The sequence below is a fragment of the Phycodurus eques genome, chromosome 1, assembly GCF_024500275.1.
Source record: "Phycodurus eques isolate BA_2022a chromosome 1, UOR_Pequ_1.1, whole genome shotgun sequence".
Lineage (NCBI taxonomy): Eukaryota > Metazoa > Chordata > Actinopteri > Syngnathiformes > Syngnathidae > Phycodurus > Phycodurus eques.
Window position 1 is genome coordinate 21,163,439 of NC_084525.1, and position 19,821 is coordinate 21,183,259.

Here is a 19,821-nt window from a genome sequence, read left to right on the forward strand (position 1 = left end):
CCTGAGTACTGTATGTGTGTGTGCCCGGATGTGACTTGTGAAAAATATCCACTGTGAGTCTGTGCAAAGTGGCTCCTGCAGATCGGGTCCATCCGGCAGGACAAACACAGGGCGAGAGGACTGCCACCCTCAGCCCCGCAGTACCGTTGTTCGTGAAGTTAACATTTTTGTTTGCGCGGTTTTAGTTTCTCAGTTATCTAAGACGATCGTTGGTAAATCACTTGTTGGCTGGATTGACAATAACCTTGAGGTTGGTGACCTCCAAGACCCTGTATTCAATCGGAGTGGCTGGCTATGAGTTCAGTGGGCAGGAGTGCCATTTTTTTGTTCAATAAACACAAGATTCCACAGTGTTTTCGCAATTACACCCTGGACGTGGTAGGCTACTATGCTTCAATTTGGAGGGTACCAGATATCAGTTGGACAACTACAAATACAATATTCTCTTCAGCGGTTTTGTCCCCTGTTGGGTCACACCCTGTGGAGGCGATGGTTTTCGCCCGCTGGTGGAACTGGCTGTCAGATTTGTCGCGGCCAACATCATTATGGAATGAAATACTGTGACTGATGCACAAAAGAAGTGCTGATAAAAGCATAAAGCCAAAAACTTCAGCACAGAGACTCTTTGCTTTACCAAATTTAACAGGCTGTCGAGTTCCACTTCCATTGTATTTATTTATTTTACAATTTGAATTTCAACTTGCACCACCGGGACACTTATGCCTTGTCAGAGCACCTTAATATAAGATAATGTGAGTGACTCTCTGTGATGACCTACGTTGGGTGAGACCAACAACTACAGTACATTTCAGAGTCTGTACTCTTCTACTTTTATTTACGAAAATAAGTTGAATCAGTACGTCTTTTACCATTTTTTTTTTTTTTTTCACAAATCAGTTTCTGCACTTCTATTAAGTGCACAGCGTGAGGTACTTTTGCCAACTCTGAGGGGACATTTGTACTTTTTCCACAGCAGCCCCATGACGCAATATGAACAGCGAGCCAACAGGTGGCAACATTTCCTAAGGCAAAGCGAGGAAACTCAAACGCTCTCCCCGATTATCCATGACATATACCCGTTTAATCAGATGAAAATTAGGAAATAATCTTCAATCAAATCCAAATTTAAAAATGACAAGGTGAAATAATTGACCCGTTGAAATGATTGTGGGTAAATGTGTTTTTCTTCCATCTGACAGCAGGTGGACTTGTCCTCCTTGCTGGTGCCTGTTGACGTTCTCGAAGGATTCGTCTCATGCCACCATTGCGCGTCCATTCTGCCCAAACCCAACCGACAGGAAGCGGCGAAAATTGATTGAGGCGGCCTGAAAAGAAAACCAACGTGTGCTCCTAATAAGGAACAACACACAAGTCTCTTTTTTAATATATATATATATATATATATATATTTTTTTTTTTTTTTTTTTGCGATAGGATTTTGAGATGTGTTTTATCATTTGCCGTATTTGTCCTGTCCGTCAATCCGGTTTTAAGAAAAAGCGAAATATGAGAAGGGATTTTACCTTAAGGGCCCCCAGTGGAACGTCGTAATGATACTGGTGAGTATGTGCCATCTTCTCTCTGACGTGTAGAAAACATCTATTGTAGTCGCCAGGTTGGAAATAACATGTTACATCTGAAATTGTGGATGTCAGCCACTAAGCGAGTGTTATTCGTATTTCATCAAACCTGTTGTATGTTTGACAATCATGCGCGTGACGAGTCCTCGTAGAAAACAAACATTTGAGGGGAAGAAAAATTACTTTCAAGTTTTCAAATGCATTCATACACCATGAGTCATTTTTTCTCTCTCTCCCTCTCCTCTTGGCGATGTGTAAATATATGATAATAATTGGATCACTGAGGAACACAAAATGGACGAAAAATAACATCGGGCTTCCTGTATTAGCCTGTCAGCCACCATTGCGTCACGTTGGGACATAACCATTTTAAATGAACTCGGGACTGACTGCATTGTTATTCATCGAAAATAAAAGGTACTGGTCTATTTTGCGACAAGTGGCCGCTCCCTCTTAGGGATGGGTTGTGAGCAAATAGACTCACATCTGGCAAGGCCACGCCCAGACTCCTTTCAGTGGTTCACTCGGAAACAAGCATCTTCAAATAAACAATTGGAATATGTGCCGCTCTTATTGTTCATGCACTGCTTTTGTGTTTATGCAAGGGCTTGTTTTGCATGATCAATGCTTTGGATTACGTTTCATTTACATTTCAGTGTATTGAACGACACCCATGTGGTTTCTGGGCCTGGATTTGGACCGCTGTTTTCCACTAATTGTTAGCCTCAAAGCCACAGTTGGTTATGTGGCTTCGTTGTAAGCAAAAGGTCATATGCGAAAGCTTGAAGCGATGATCGCAATGAACTGCGAGCCAAAGAATATTGTTGAGGTGAGCATTTTGAAATTGTAAACACATTTACAGAAAAAAGAAATCATTCACAAGATCAGTTTTTCCACATAGATGACTATCATGAGTTATTAATAATGCCATACAATTAAAGGTAATTTGAGCAAATTTGTTATTTCAGAAGTGTGTATCAAACTGATAGCCCATCCCAAAAGTCCGTACCCAAGTAGCTTTCGGTTCAAAAAGGTTGGTGACCCCTGCTATAAGCCATTAAAATACGTAAGATATTCTGTGATTCAGTTCAAATTTGTTGCACTGTAGCATTTATAATAATAATAATAATAATTTTGTTGTCTGTTCTTTTGTTGGGAATGCTTGAATGGTCAAAATTAACTGGGTCAAATGAACCCTTTCTATACTTTATACGGGGTTTATGAACCAAGTCCTGTTACAGATAGTCTGTTTATAATTCTCTATTTTAATAGTTTTAAGTACCCTAAATATAGCCCAAAATATTATCACTAAACACTGAAATATATTTTTTTGGTCATTGTACAACTTTACCCTTAAAAATAAATAGTCTACAGATTATTTGATTTAGAAAAAATGCACTGGAAGTGAAAGGATGCTGTCGCTGCTTTGTATCATGTAAAACATACCAATTACTAGTTTTGCCACAGCTATCATGAAAACGTAACTTAGTTACTTTACTAATCACTTTTACATTTAAAATGTTACATTTTTAAAGATTTTAAAAATAACTAATTCAGATTACAAGTAACCTTATTAGGTAGTAGTTCCGAACACACTGCCTCTACAGAAAAATACAACTGGTTTTGCCAATACTTTATCGGAAGTGCATTTTTATCGCAGCTGACTCTGGGTGAGAGGCAGGGTACACCCTGAACTGGTCACCAGCCAATCACAGGGCACATACAGTATAAACAAACAACCATTCAAACCCACATTCACACCTATGGGCAATGTAGAGTTTTCATTTAACCTACTATGCATGTTTTTGGAATGTGGGAATAAACCAGAGTACCCGGAGAAAACCCACACAGGCATTGGGAGAACATGCAAACTCCAAACAGGGGAGTCCGGATTTGAACCCGGTCCTCAGAACTGTGCGGAAGATGTGCTAACCAGTCGTCCACCGTGACGCCCCACTTGTTTTATTTAAAATAATAATAATAATTATTATTATTATAACGACAATCTTTCTGAATTTCAGTCAACAAATTACAAAATTACAAAACAATACCTGTATACAACCCCAATTCCAATAAAGTTGGGACGTGGTGTTAAACATAAAAACAGAATACAATGACTTGCAAATCATGTTCAACCTATATTTAATTGAATACACTACAAAGACAAGATATTTAATGTTCAAACTGATAAACTTTATTGTTTTCAGCAAATAATCATTAACTTAGAATTTTATGGCTGCAACACGTTCCCAAAAAGCTGGGACAGGTGGCAAAAAAAACTGAGAAAGTTTAGGAATGCTCATCAAACACCTGTTTGGAACATCCCACAGGTGAACAAGCTAATTGGGAACAGGTGGGTGCCATGATTGGGTATAAAAGGAGCTTCCCTGAATTGCTCAGTCATTCACAAGCAAAGATGGGGCGAGGTTCACCTCTTTGTGAACAAGTGTATGAGAAAATAGTCGAACAGTTTAAGGACAATGTTCCTCAACGTACAATTGCAAGGAATTTACGGATTTCATCATCTACGGTCCATAATATCATCAAAAGGTTCAGAGAATCTGGAGAAGTCACTGCATGTAAACGGCAAGGCCGAAAAACCAACATCGACTGCCCGTGACCTTCGATCGCTCAGGCGGCACTGCATCAAAAACCGACATCCATGTGTAAAGGATATCAACACATGGGCTCAGGAACACTTCAGAAAACCAATGTCAGTAAATACAGTTTGGCGTTACATCCGTAAGTGCAACTTAAAGCTCTACCATGCAAAGCAAAAGCCATTTATCAACAACACCCAGAAACGCCGCCGGCTTCTCTGGGCCCGAGCTCATCTAAGTTGGACTGATGAAAAGTGTTCTGTGGTGCGACGAGTCCACGTTTCAAATTGTTTTTGGAAATTGTGGACGTCGTGTCCTCCGGGCCAAAGAGGAAAAGAACCATCCGGACTGTTATGGACTTAAAGTTCAAAAGCCAGCATCTGTGATGGTATGGGGCTGTGTTAGTGCCAATGGCATGGGTAACTTACACATCTGTGAAGGCACCATTAATGCTGAAAGGTAAATACAGGTTTTGGAGAAACATATGCTGCCATCCAAGCAACATCTTTTTCATGGAGGCCCCTGCTTATTTCAGCAAGACAATGACAAACCACATTTTGCACGTGTTACAACAGCGTGGCTTCGTAGTAAAAGAGTGCGGGTACGAGACTGGCCTGCCTGCAGTCCAGACCTGTCTCCCATTGAAAATGTGTGCAGCATTATGAAGCGTAGCGGAGCAGCGACACAAGTCCTGGAGCGAGTAATATTGGAGCAGGGCGGTCCTGCCAGGAAAGTGTGCGGGAATCCTAATAAGGCCACTTTACCAGCCCTAGGTTTGCGTCGTTGTAGGCATGCAGCTCAAAAGGGGCCCGTCGTATCTGCTCAGATCTATAGGTGGGACTTACTCCGTAAGCGTGAATATACGGCGCAACTCCAAATGTTTCTTCAGAATTGACGTACTGTTTTTAAAGCGATAAAACACTGCTGTCGACAAAGTAACTAGCCTCAAAATTTTCGTTTTTAGCCGAACCAAACTCAAAATAGTGACTGTATTTCTAGCCTTAAAACGTAAATCGCTCCCATTCCTCAATTGTTCACGTCCCCCCTTGGTGCTTGAAAACTTGGCACACACCAAGACATCACTCTCCCAGACGGGTGCGCCAGTTGACGCTTCCCAGAATGCCTCACGGATCAGTTTGTAAATATTCCCTTTGTTGTATGTCTTTTCATTTGGAATAGTTTCTGTTTTATGTTTTAAAATTATATTTTCACTTCACCCATCACCAGATTAGAATTTGACAATGCTTTTAAAGAGAGCGGTCAATCGATTAATATTTTAAATCAGATTAATCACACTTTTGAATTTTGATTAATTGCGATTAATCACAGCCACCAAATATACCACACATAGTGACACATTTTGCTTTGAGATGGTATTTTAAACTTGTTGTGCTTCGATGAAAAGCTACACTATATGTAAATTACCTTTGTTTTCCCATTGGGGTGACTTTTGAAGCAGAATTTAGCGTCAAGCACACCATTCGGAGTCTTTGCGCTGGCGTAAGCGTTGACCTGATCACTGACCTTATAGCAACTTGCACCGCATTTCAGATATCCAGGTATCCAGATATCCGGTTAAGGCAAAGGAACGTGTGTGGTCAAATAAATTGTGTGATTAATCTGAGTTAATACATAATTAATGCGATCATTTTGTTGTGATTAATCATGAGTTAACGCTTTGACAGCCCTACTTTTAAAAAACCTAAATTATACACTGGTGCACGGCATACTGCCACCATCTTGGAACGCGGCCTTGATGTCTGTCACTACTAAAGGAAAGGGCAGTAAGACATACTGGCTAGAGACCGATATCAGTGCTTGATGAGAATTTTAAATGGTATCCCTAAATGTTTGCAGAGCAGTATGACCACTTTGAGTGAGATCGGAGATGAGAATATGAGGACATTCATTTAAAGTTGTCTACCTCTTGAATACTTTTATAGTGAACACTATATATAAGTAGATCATAATCTGGGAAAGGAAATTCATGTGTTGAGGAACGAGAAGTATCCGGGCCGTATGCAAAAAGGCCAATCCAAAGAAATGGCTTAGTCCAGATCCTCTGACATGGGATGATAGTTTTGAACCCGATACAGGAAATTCAATTGTTAACCAACAGCATGCAAAATAACTAGATGTCAGTGAAAATGGGTGAGAAGGAATGACACTGTTTACATGGACTTCTCTGTAAAGTGAACTGGCATTGCTACAGCTGCTGTTATAGCTATTTTTAAAGTAGTTTAACGTGTTCTGAATTTATTTAGATTTTGTGACAACAGAGTACATGACAGGAACAATGTGAAAGGACATTGATAACTTTGCATTCCTTGCAGCTCTGGCTAACTATATTAACAAAATAATCGATCTATTCTTATATCACAAAACAAAATAAATTATGTATTATCACAGTGTGAATGTACAGTGTTTGAACTAAATAATTCTGATACAAATAATAATTTCCCCAGTAATACATTTTTACAATTATGCATTGTATTCCAAAAGAACACATTCGCTCCCATTTACGCAGTGTCCCTTAACGCACCTCGCACACTCACGCAGCTGCCGCATGCCTGCCTAGTTTCACGCTGAAGAGCAAAATAGGAAATGCAGCAGGTGTACATTCTTTGAATCTTTTGAGCATGTCAGACCAGGTCCGTCTGGTGGTCACTTTTAGTATTACAGTTGATTCACTGTATATTGTGAATCACCTGTGACGTGGCTATCGAGCACACATACATTGCGATGACAATGCTCAAACAAAATATCGTGCAGCCCTAGCCAGTATAGTGTCCCATGAGGAACACGACTACCACGCCCGGGGACGAGGAGGCAAAGACAATGAGCTCATAATGGCTCACCAGGGCTTTTGCGAAACCATTATTTGCGCCACCCCAATTCTCCTCCATAGGTTATGTTGGTGCTTGTGGTTTATGAGGATTTATTTGTGTTTTTTTTTTTTCAAGAGCAGCACACAATGCACCATGGAAAATGTGCGCCGGTCTATAACTGTCAATATTGCGACTTGGAATTCTTTGCGCTGTGTCGAAAACTGTCATAATTTCGCACGGTATGATATGACACAACCCAACTAATTACCCTTCACTTCCTTCTGCGCTGCAGCTCTCTAATCCAATTGAGTCACTCTCGACTTAAAGGAGCAGGATGACAAAATGGCCCAGCTGCTGGTACCGCCTGGTCCTGACAGCTTCCGCCCCTTTGTCCCGGAGTCTCTGGCCGCCATTGAGAGGCGCATTGCCGAAGAGGAGGCCCGGAGACCACGGGCAGAGCGGCGCAGCGACTGCGACGATGAAGATGGGCCCAAGCCCAACAGTGACTTGGAGGCAGGAAAATCACTTCCCTTCATTTATGGTGACATCCCTCCAGGTTTGGTGTCCACTCCTCTGGAGGATTTGGACAGCTATTACAGCAATCAGAAGGTCTGTTTGAATCTATCACAGAATTATCTGTCCCACCGGTTTCTGTTGATAGGATGGAGGCTGCATCTAAGGACGTAGTTTCGATTTGGTGAAACACGATACAACTACACTGGCACTTTGAAATATGAATGCCCCAAATGATATTGGATTTGGAGTATAGTAAACCTCGCGTGCAGAAGGGTGGTGGTGGGGTGAGGTGGTGTGTCGGGGCCGAGCCATACTACAAGTAGTGAAAAACGGTTAGTAATTGACACCCCTCCAAATGGTTTATAATTGCCCAAATACAGTAGATTATAATCGGAAAAGAAGGCTCTCTAATAGAAGTTTATTTTAATTTATCATTTGTTCTGTCTGTCACTATGCCTCACTGGCATACATAGATGAACAAAGATACATTATTTATTGTAAATATCATATACAGTAAATGAACAGGTTATTTAAATAGACACATTCCTCCATCTTGTGATCGCGTCGATGATCGGTTATCGTTTTTTTACAACTCGCTGATTCGTGAACGGTGATCGGCCCCAAAAAGCCTAGTCGTAATATTCATTATCTAATATTGTTGGCTACAATCTGTTTCGGACACTAAAATCGGGACAAATCCACTCGTAACGCCCCTCAGACCTAAGGATGTTCTTATACCATAATCTTATAAAACATAAGATTGTCTGCCATTTGACGTGCTTGGTCGGGAAGAGGCAGAATTGGGACAACAACAGCCGGATTGCCTGTATGTGTGTACCGGGCTTTAGCCAGCTCATACGTTCCGAAGCTCCCAAATCGCTTTACTGAATGGATATATCGCAAAAACATTTTCTTCTGGCATTTCAACAATGTTTACACTAGTGGTAAAAATCTGTTATCCCGTTCTCCTCTCATTTGCACCTGCCTTTTAGATGCAGCACTACATGACGCAAAATCAGCCATCGCAATTTGCCTCAGGTTCGATAAATCACATTGTGCGGGCTAAATTAATCTATTTGCATGTACTCCTGCCAGAACACACAAAATGAACTGTGCGGCAAATTTTGTGCGTTTGGCAGACATATTAGTGGGTGCGCCTGGTTATAAGATCAGCTTTCAAGTTTGCGCCAGTTTTTGCACATACAAATCTTGGGTAAATCAGGCTCTGGGAATGCTTATCACATGCATTATTAATTATATACATACCAATGTATTTAAATGTTTCCACTGCTTTTTGTCCCCTTTTCAGACTTTCATAGTATTGAATCGTGGGAAGGCAATCTTCCGTTTCAACGCCACTCCTGCCTTGTACATCTTAAACCCCTTCAACCCGCTGAGGAGGATAGCTATTAGAGTTTTGGTACACTCATATCCTTTTAAAGTGTGCTATATACAGAGCTTCATATAGATGAAAGCCTTTATCAGACAAAATGAGATTCGGATGTGCTGAATACCAAAGCGACGTGTTGTGATTGGCTCAGTCATATCAAGATATTCCAGCCACTGTGCATTTAAATGCAAATGATGAGGAGACTATACATTTATACGGTTTCACAGTTACAACCGGCCCTCTGAGGGCAACCATTAACTGATGTGGCCCGCAATGAAAACGAGTTAGACAGCCCTGAAGTAATACTTTATCGACTGCTTGAATTCAAGACGCATTTATGTTTTTGGGTATTGTAGTTATGGTACGTCAAGGTCGGATTTTCTTTTTAGTCTACAATGCAAGTTAATGTCAATTTTCCACTATGTTCCTTGACTGTTGTGTTTCAACGATGTTCAGCATGTTGATCATGTTCACCATCCTAACCAACTGTGCTTTTATGACCCTAAGTAACCCTCCGGAATGGGCCAAGAATGTAGAGTAAGCCACTTTTCTTTTTTTCTCATTGAGTCATTGGTTCTGTGTTGTCGTAAATACAATTGCGAGAGTGTGTAATTGTTACTTTGACGTGCGTTTTAAAATAGGATTACATTTTTGTAGGGTTTTAGTTTTCGAATTGTATGTACATCATTGTATGACATCATTATACTCTCCAAAAGTATTGGAACAGTGCAGCCATTCCCTTTACTTTTGCTGTATAGACTAATAATATTGGTGTCTAAAAATGAATGTAGATGAATATGTGACCAGAGATGAACATTTCAGCTTCTATTTCCTGGTATTTACATCTGGATCCGAGACAACTTGGAAGTTAGCACCGTTTGTAATGGGCCACTGTTTTCTTAGTGTCGCAGCTTTGCAGCTTACAGCCAATCAGGGTTTTAAACATGCGAGACAGCGAACGGCCGCCGGAGTATATAAGGCATCAAATATTGTGTTTTACATCTATATTCATAATGTATAATGTGCCTGTGGATGAAAAAGCAAAGCTTGTGACCACAGTGCGCACGAAAGGTACGTCCACTCTGGGTACGTTCAAATGAAGGGAGTCAGTGAGACGGCTTTAAAATAGCCACACTCTTGCTTTTATTTTCGCCCACGTCCAGTCTCTTTAGCAACCTGCTTCTTCCATAACTATTATTCTATCTTTTTATGGTTTAAGAAATGTGTACAATAACATACAGCATCAAATGCCGATAGAGGCTCGCTAAGGGTGTCCAGATATACTGTTGCTCAATGTGCTGGGGTGCGTCGGTAACTCTTATTTTCATGCGATGATCGGGTCCAATCGGGTTCAACTGCATCGCGCAGTGTGCAGCAGGCCTAATACAGTGCCATGGTGTAGTGCTACTTCCACTAGTGGAAATACAATCAAAGCTTTTGCTGTCTATAGAAGAAGAATCATCATCTTGTATTGTCATGAACATGCATGCATGCACACAAAATTTGTTCTCTGCATTTAACCCATCACAGTGAACACATCCACATGTTAGTGGAACACACTGGAGCAGGGGGCAGCTGAAGCGCCCGGGGAGCATTTCGGGGTATCAGTGTCTTGCAGGGTGTCTCTCTATATGATCACTCACTGTTTTTCTTCACTCTTTACTGTAGCAGAAACCGTCGCCTTAGCATTACCCTCTAGCTCTGCTCTCGGTCATCATGGTAACGAAAGCTTAAGCCAACTACCTTAAACATGTTAGATCTCAAACAATGTAAACGTGACATGGCGGCTGCACCAGTGCTAAGTCATGTACTGCAGTCTGTCTTGTAACACGCTATTTGTCATTCTTCTTTATTTGCCAGATACACATTCACAGGAATTTACACTTTTGAGTCCCTCATAAAGATCCTGGCCAGAGGCTTTTGCGTGGGGAAGTTCACCTTTCTGCGTGACCCTTGGAACTGGCTGGACTTTAGCGTCATCCTCATGGCGTAAGTATTTTGGCACACTTACACTTTTATCGCTAATCACTGTGTTAGAAAGAGGAGGACAATCTACATTATAGTATTGTGCGTTTTAAAAACTTTGCCCAAGATCTCTACTGTATCCTAATTGACTTGAGTGCAGCCTACATATGTCCCCTGCCTCAATAAATGTATTGTACAGCGCACCCACAAAAAACCTTTCATACCCATGCGGACTGTTTTGTATTTATTTTAGGCCTCTATTTCACAGGCCTAGAGACTAGATGGGGGGAACTGATGGCGACTCGAGTCTCTGCTGGTTGCAGAGACGTCTCTGTGGCGTGTCCTGGAGATTAGCCGGGTCGCCAAGGAGTTGCGGTGAAATCAAGCGTTCTATTTCATTGGAGACGTCTAAAACTCACTATAGAGAAAAACCTTTACGTCGCTTAATGTCACAAAAGTGCAGTCACTGGTCACCTAAATTTATGTGGACATCTCTACTTATGGCCATGCCAAGCTCTGAAAATATCGGAACGATCACCCCAATATTTTTTGATTTTATGGACGCTGGGTTTTCCTCTCAGATACATAAATGCAAATCAGTTGCCTTTTGGCGAAATTTGCCGTTTTGACCTCAAAATAGGCCATTTACGTGAATCGTACAGATCTGATGAGTTTTTCCGGGGCGGGGGGGTCTGCCGTTGCTGACGTCATCGCTGACGTCATAGGTTGTTTCGTACTCCTTGAACGCTGGCAGCTAGAGCCATTCCACCAAGCCACCATCCACACACAGATGTAATTGTGACTTACTCCGCGGCGGACGAATATGTGAGCGCTTCGGCCTGAGGTTCCGCCTGTGCGCAGGGTACCTGCTTTGGATACGTCACAGGAGTTGGCGAGACCCGAAAAAACACTTCCGCCGTTTCTGCTGTTAAGAAGTAACTGTACTTTTACTCCGTTACAATTATTGAAATGTCGCTCGCTACTTTTATTTATCAATTATTGCTTATTTATCAACTATTTTGTGCACAATACTACGACTTCCGCATTGGGTGCTGTTTGCTCCACTCCAATTTAAGCACAAGTGACATTTTGTCTAGTTCACCAATCAAACGAAGTCACATGACCTCACACAACATCTTCTGTTGGGCTTCCCGGGCATAGGTATTAGCACTAGATTAGCCAGCCCGACTGATCGACGTGCCTACGTGGTGACCATGTTGGGAAGGTCGCCGTTACTATGAAGGCAACGGCGCGCTACTCGTGTTTACATTTAGACGAACAAAAACAACAGCTTTCATTTATTGTAGTAATGCACTGGCACTCTCTGCCCAAATCTTGGCTGTGCGTATATACACACACACACACACACACGCGCACACTTACACACACACACACAAACACACGCAGTGATATCAGAATTTGAACATTCACATTTTCTTTTTTTTATTATTGTCAAGTAACAGTACTTTTACTTGAGTACAACATTTGGCTACCCTACCCACCTCGATGCTACTCTTACGTTTAAGCAACATTTTTGCGCATCAGATTAGCCCGTGTCATATTTGTTGCACTGGTCTTTTTTATTTTCGCTTTGAGGTGCTGCGGGTCGTGGTCCTGGTTGTGGTCCCATCGGAATCCCAAAACACGCGTAACATCGGAGACAAGAGCTGATCCGCTAGTACATCTTGTATTAATTGGGAAATGCGCCTACAATTATCTAATTAGTTTTCGGATGCTAACGTTAAATGTATTAAGTGACGGAGCGATGTTAGGCATTATGTCACAACACAGAATGAACTGACTTCAAATTCAGAAATGGCCAATAAAAACAGAAAAACACTGTACTTAATATTTTTCTGGAGGATGTATTTGGGATTAGCTTTTGAAGTTGGTAATAGTGAAAAATGAAGTGAAACAGACTGAGAGTGCTTAAAGAGCAGGATGCTATTCATGTGGCACAGCTTGAAGCAGGCATCAGGTGCAGGTGGAGATGGGCCTGGCTCAAGTTCGAGGCCAAAATAAAAAAGCAAAGAAATGTGGGAAATTTAATTTTAATCTTAAATTTGTACATCAACATGTACTTGTGCGGAGTAAATAAATGTTTTTCTGCGTGAATAATTTTTTTTTATTTTGCCTTATTTTACTCTTCAAAGTCTTCCAGATTGCTTAATTTATTTCAAAGTCAACAAAATTCTCATCACCCTAGACCCACCTACAATGCTTCTTTTTTTTTTTTGGTCACCTCTTTCATGCCTTTGGAGTTTGCATGCCTGTAGATAGATAAAGCTCAACATCACTTAATGTCACAAAACTGCAACTAATTATCACCAAAATATATTTAGTACATTTCAATTTATGCCCACTTCAACCTCTGAAAATATCAGAATGATTGTCCCAATATTTTGGATTATATTGACCCTAAAGCGTTTTCTTCATTAGAGGACTGTTCTGGTGTCGGTGCTCCACCGGCTGAGCTCAGAGTACGCACACACAAAGGCACCCGCACAACCAGTACTTACCAAGAAATATATACACCAGACGGGTATATGCGCAACCAACTTCTGCATTTGGCAAAATGGGTCAAAGGACCTCCTTCCGGTTCAAGTACAGTAAATGGCAGAACTGTATAGCAGGAGACCGGGACGAAGCACTCGTAGGAACTTTAAACATCAACAATGTCTTTTGTTTTGCACAAGAGCTAGGCTTCATTCGGGTTTACATACCTGTATATATCATATCATATTTGTATAAATGATATACACTGTACATGAATTGAACTTTTGTCCAAAAAGCTGCTGTAAAGAAAACTAAATATGGTCAAGTTCGGGTTCAAACCATTGTCATCAACCCGTTGGTATGGTAGTTACTGCAGCATACACAGGCTAACCAGTTTTTTCGGGTTTGGTCACATAATGTTCCACATATAGCAGATGTGTTTGTGAAGGTGTATAATTCCATGGATCAAAATTTTGAAATTAAACTCCTGTGGTAAATGTGTGTGGGGGGGGGGGGGAGATGAAGTTGGACTGCCTTTACTGAATTAAAAAGATAATAAAAATACAATTATTTGACCCTAATTAACTTATGATGGGCGGCACGGTTGGCGACTGGTTAGCACATCTGCCGCACTGTTCTGAGGACCCGGGTTCAAATCCGGCCTCGCCTGTGTGGAGTTTGCATGTTCTCCCTGTGCCTGCGTGGGTTTTCTCCGGTACTTCGATTTCCTCCCACTTCCCAAAAACATGCATGGTAGGTTAATTGAAGACTATTAATTGCGTGAATGTGTGTGCGAATGGTTCTTTGTTTATACAGTACAGTATGTGCCCTGCGTTTGGCTGGCGACCAGTTTAGGGTGCACCCCACCTGTCGCCCAGAGTCAGCTGGGATAGGCTCCAGCACGCCAGCGACCCGAGTGAGGATAAGCGGTTTGGAAAATTAATGAATGAATAACTTATGCTGGGTCTACTAGAATGTTTTTTAAGAATGGTGAGTTTATTGCAAGCGTTTTCAACAAAACTACTCCTTTGTGGGGGGGGATCATCATTTGAATCACAGTAACAGATAATAATGATCCACAGTGTCAAATGCTTCAGGAGTCAATGTCTGAATACAATTCCTGCATATAATGCCTTTTACAAACTCTACATGCTGAGACACATTTAACACCATTGTTCTTGCAGCTGCACTGCCGACAATCTCCATTACAAAACAATTTTCAGATTGTGAACTGGAGTAGCTCCTCGTGATCCACGGAGTCAAGTGTTGGAACTGTCTCTTAATAACTATGAAGACCCAATGTGCATCCATAGACATTGGGATCCAAAGACATACCCTGAAAATAAAGACAGAGCAAATGTCTTTATTTATTTTTTAAAGACAGAGCAAATGTCTTTATTTTCAGCTGCACCATCATTTAAAGGCAGGGTCTCTGGTTTGATGATTTCTGTGGCTGCGTTCTGCGAGAAAATGCTATACTGTACCCAATTGCAGCCAATGCTGTACCTGGTGTATTGCAAACACACTGTAAGGTCACAGTACCAGCCTGACTCAACACATCCTTTGCAACTTTTGTGTCAAGGAAGATATCCATGTGTTTATAACAAATTCAGTGAGTCAATGTGAATCTTCTTCTCGTTTACCTTGGGTATCTTTTTAAGTGATGGCCAGGCTCGGACCTTCAACTTCTTGGTCGATGTGGCTGACTGTCCATCCAGCTTTTCTGCATTTCCCTCCTTACTTCAACTGCTCGGTCCGAATTAACTGGGTTATTTACAGTGTTTGTGAATCTTTTTGAGAAAGACACCAGCAACTCTCAAAGCATTTGTGGGCAAATTCCAATGCTTCAGCGTATTGTTTCTGTTTTTGTCATGGCCCTGTTTTCCAATTGTTTTTCTTTGTGTTGCAGTGTCTGGGTGAGCGAAGGTGGGCGTTGACATCGGTGACGCACCTGTCATGAATTGTAATCATTAGCCTTTTTAGGGGGCACCGTGAGCGTCGGAATATTCACTCGTTTTTGCCCCGTGTTTGCCTCAGACGTCTGTCCTCTGTCACAATTTAGGTTCTCTACGATTATACCACACCTTTTGTTGTGTCTCCCTGCGTTATCTGTTTTTTGATTCTCTCTGGTTGTGAGTCCCTTTAGCTTAGTATGTCTCGCCATCACATGTTCTGTCGTTGAATTAAATTTTTTCGGACCTCTTACCCAGAGTCTATTTTTTGGGATCTCCCCGTACGGCATTGCCGTCCATGACACAATATTCCGACCAAAATGGATCCCACAGACTAAGACTCTTTTCGCCACGCGTTGGCAAGTCAGGGACACTTGATAGGAAGACACGAGACATCGTTACACAAGCTCAGGGAGGCAATTACTGCGTTAATGACCCATCTCAGTATGCTGAGTTCTCGGGTTGATCAGGTGTGTGCACTTGGATCACCTCCGGTTCTGACAGAAGCACCTGCGGCCAACTCGGTGGCCGCGGTGCCACCCGCCAGGGTAGCTTGTCTCCCAAATTCTTCTCGTTATGCTGGGGAGCTCGGCGGCTGCGGGCAATTTATTTATCAATGTACCCTAGCATTTGACCAACAACCGGTCACGTATATCCAGGATAAGACGAAGGTTGCTTTCATAATGAGTCTACTTACGGGTCAGGCGGCATCATGGACGATGGCGGTCAGCGGTGCCAACTCAGCATTATGTTCCTCCTTCCCGGCATTCGAATCTGAACTGAGGAGAGTTTTTGATCACCCAGTCAAGGGCAAGGAGGCCGGTAGCCGGTTGTTGGACCATTCCCAGGGGGACTTATCAGTAGCCAAATACTCCATTACGTTTCGCATTCTTGCAGCAGAGAGTGGATTCGACGTTGTTGCGTTGAGCGGCATTTTTCGTCGGGGACTCTGTCCTGCCGTCAAAGATGAGTTGGCGGCCCAGGACGAGAGCACTAATTTGGAGGAGTTGATCGGACTAGCCATTAGACTGGACAATCGACTGAGGGAACGGCAGCGCGAGGGGGCGGCTGAACGGCGCATTTTTTTGGGTCTGCTTCCCCGGGACATTCTTCGTCCGCCTGTGTTCTCCCATCCACCTTGGCGTCGGCGAGGGAGCCGGGCCTGGCCGTGGAGGAGCTGATGCAACTCGGCGAGGGGCGTCTGACGGAGACGGAACGTCAGAGACGCATGAGAGCGGGGGCGTGTCTGTACTGCGGCCAACCAGGACACAAGGTATCCACCTGCATGGCGAGACCTTCACGGGGAATTGATGCTACGCATTCCAAGCCAAGCGGCCAGGTGGTGACAGCGCCTTCTGCCTCCAGAAAGAATGTCTCATCGTGTGAGTATTTTGATGAAGACATGGTACCCACTGAGAACTGGATCGAGACTTCAATTGCCGGGTGAAATATCGGGATTTGGTGGCAGTGTAAAGGTTTCCGCGTTAATTGACTCCGGAGCCGATGATTGTTTTGTGGACTCCTGTGTGATAGAGACTCTAAATTGTCCACTGTACAGACTTACCAAACCTAGAAAAGTACTTGATTTGAATGGGCGTCTCCTGGCGGTTACAACACATTACACCTGCTGTGTTTCAGTGTCTTATCAATGATGTGCTGCGGGACATGATAAATGTTTTCTGTTTTGTGTACTTGGACGACATCTTAATCTTTTCCCGTGATCTACATGAACATCACCAACATGTCCGCATGGTGCTGCAGCACTTGATGGAAAACCGTCTTTACATCAAGGCTGAGAAGTGTGAGTTCCATGCGGAGTCGGTACAGTTTTTGGGGTTAATCGTGGAGAAGGGCCAGCTTCGTGCCGATCCAGCCAAGATCCAGGTTGTGGTTGATTGGCCAACTCCAACGTCTAGGAAGCAGTTGCAGAGGTTTTTGGGTTTTGCTCATTTTTGTAGGCGATTTATACATAATTACAGCCTTAAGGTGGGATCTCTGACTAGAATTACTTCCAATAAAATACAATTTGTATGGACCCCTAAGGCAGAAGCGGCTTTTGATCATATTAAACAATTGTTTGTGAAGGCTCCTGTGTTAAATCATCCTAATCCTGACCTTCCTTTTGTTGTCGAGGTGGATGCATCTGATTCAGGAGTGGGGGTGGTCCTCTCCCAGAGGTCCCCGGTCGACCAGAGGCTGCACCCCTACGCCTTCTTCTCTAGGCGCCTGAGCCCAGCAGAGGCCAATTACGATGTGGGCAATAGAGAGCTGCTGGCCATTGTCCTGGCGCTGCAGGAGTGGAGGCACTGGCTGGAGAGTACTAGGGAACCTTTTCAAATTTTTACCGACCACAAGAACCTGTCTTACCTCTGGACTGCTAAGAGACTCAATCCCAGTCAAGCACGTTGGGCCCTGTTCCTTACCCGTTTCAATTTCGTCATCACTTACCGCCCTGGGTTGAAGAACAGCAAACCTGACGCCTTGTCTAGGCTGCATGGTCCATCTGCTGTTCAGCCTGTTGTGGAGACCATTCTACCTGGGACCCGGGTGGTGGAAGCGCATCAGTGGGAGGTTGAGAAGAAGGTGGTGGAGGCGGGGAGGGAAGTCCTGGCTCCGGGAGATGTTCCTGATGGCAAGTTGTTTGTTCCGGTCGTTTTGCGTCCAGAGGTGTTGAGGTGGGGACACACTTCGAGAGTCACTTGCCATCCTGGGGTCAGTCAGACATTTTTCCTCATTTCCCAACGGTTTTGGTGGCAGGGATTACGCAGGGATGTTAAGGAATATGTCTCGGCATGCATAGTGTGTGCCAGTAGCAAGATGTCCCATCGTCCTCCAGCTGGTCTTCTTCGTCCACTGCCCATTCCTTCCCGCCCCTGGTCCCACGTCGCCTTGGACTTCATCACGGGCCTTCCGCTGTCCGGAGGGAACTCGGTCTTCCTGAGTGTTGTCGACAGATTCTCCAAGATGGCCCATTTTGTTGCTGTGCCGAAGCTGCTGTCCTCCTTTGAGAGTGCTAAACTCCTTGTCGACCATGTCTTCCGAGTTCATGGTATTCCTGCTGATCTGGTGTCTGACAGGGTGCCGCAGTTCGTCTCTCGGGTCTGGAGGTTGTTCTGCAAAGCGCTGGGGGCGTCCTCCAGTCGTTCATCCGGTTTCCACCCGCAGACCAACGGCCAGGCTGAGAGGGCGAATCAAGATGTGGAGGCTGCTCTTCGCTGTGTTTGCCATCAGCACCCCTCCTCGTGGTCTTCTCACCTGCCTTGAGTGGAATATGCGTATAACACCCTCGTTTGCTCTGCCACTCGACGGTCGCCTATGGTTATCAGCCGCCGTTGTTCCCTTCTCAGGAGATTACAGATTATATATATTATAGAATATTGGATTCCAGAAGAAGGGGCAGGGGTGTGCAGTATTTGGTCGACTGGGAGGGTTACGGCCCTGAGGAGCGTTCCTGGATTCCCCGCGCTTGGATCTTAGATCCGTCCCTGCTCCAGGCCTTCCACTCTCTCCACCCGCAGAAGCTGGGTGGTCCGCCAAGGGGTGTCCTTTGAGGGGGGGATACTGTTGTGTCCCTGTGTTTCCAAATGTTTTTCTTTGTGTTGCAGTGTCTGGATGACGCACCTGTCATGAATTGTAATCATCAGCCTTTTTAGGGGGCATCGTGACAGTGTGTGGGCATCGGAATATTCACTCATTTTTGACCCGTGTTTTCCGCCGACATCTGTCCTCTGTCACAATTTAGGTTCTCTACGATTATATCACATGGACCTTTTGTCGTGTCTCCCTGCGTTATCTGTTTTTTTATTCTCTCTGGTTGTGAGTCCCTTTAGCTTAGTATGTCTCGCCATCACATGCTCTGTCGTTGAATTAAAATTTTTCGGACCTCTTACCTAGTGTCTATTTTTTGGGATCTGTCCTTACGGCATTGCCATCCATGACAGTTTTTCAGCAAGGTCTCTGGGAAGTGTCTCATGTTTCTTGACACCTTCCTCCATGCACTGGTTGACACTGAAGTGGTAGAGAGTGAGTACCCAACACTTGTGGCCAGAATCACAATTTCTCATCCTCCATTTACTCAATCCACCTTCTGACTTGGCTGCCTTCATTAATATCTGCTTAATACAAGTGTCACATCAGGTGCCGTACAAATCATGGCTAGAAGAATAGACAACATTGTTTCTGTGAGCAGTGAAACATTCAAGTCTCTTGGTAAGCAGGCAAAGCTTTTTGTTGCTTCATGAGTTGACAGTACAGCCCGGCACCCTTGGCATGTTGAAGATGCCCAGCAGCTGTCCATCATCCTGCTAACAATGCAGGACAGGTGTCCATTGTGGTCTGCCAGCCATTCAGTTCTGATGACGTTCTTCCTCCTCCAGCAAGTCTATTCAAGGTTTCAACATACTTGTCTTCAAACACAGCAACTACTAGATCTTTTGCATGGCTCCCATTTTTCAATCAGCTTCCTTCTCTATAAAGGTCCTTCCACCACCAAGT

The 19,821-nt window shown here is 43.5% G+C and overlaps 1 protein-coding gene across 1 annotated transcript in view; it reads left to right on the forward strand.

Annotated features, from left to right (window-relative positions):
• Positions 1-1,468: 1,468 nt before the first annotated feature.
• The window catches only part of scn1lab (sodium channel, voltage-gated, type I like, alpha b), a 67,177-nt gene continuing 48,824 nt past the window's right edge, over positions 1,469-19,821 (forward strand). The window contains exons 1-5 of the mRNA XM_061682681.1: positions 1,469-1,559; positions 7,301-7,617; positions 8,834-8,952; positions 9,362-9,451; positions 10,775-10,903. Coding sequence (XP_061538665.1) covers positions 7,351-7,617; positions 8,834-8,952; positions 9,362-9,451; positions 10,775-10,903 — 605 coding nt within the window. The 5' untranslated portion in view covers positions 1,469-1,559; positions 7,301-7,350. The remainder of the gene's footprint in view (positions 1,560-7,300; positions 7,618-8,833; positions 8,953-9,361; positions 9,452-10,774; positions 10,904-19,821) is intronic.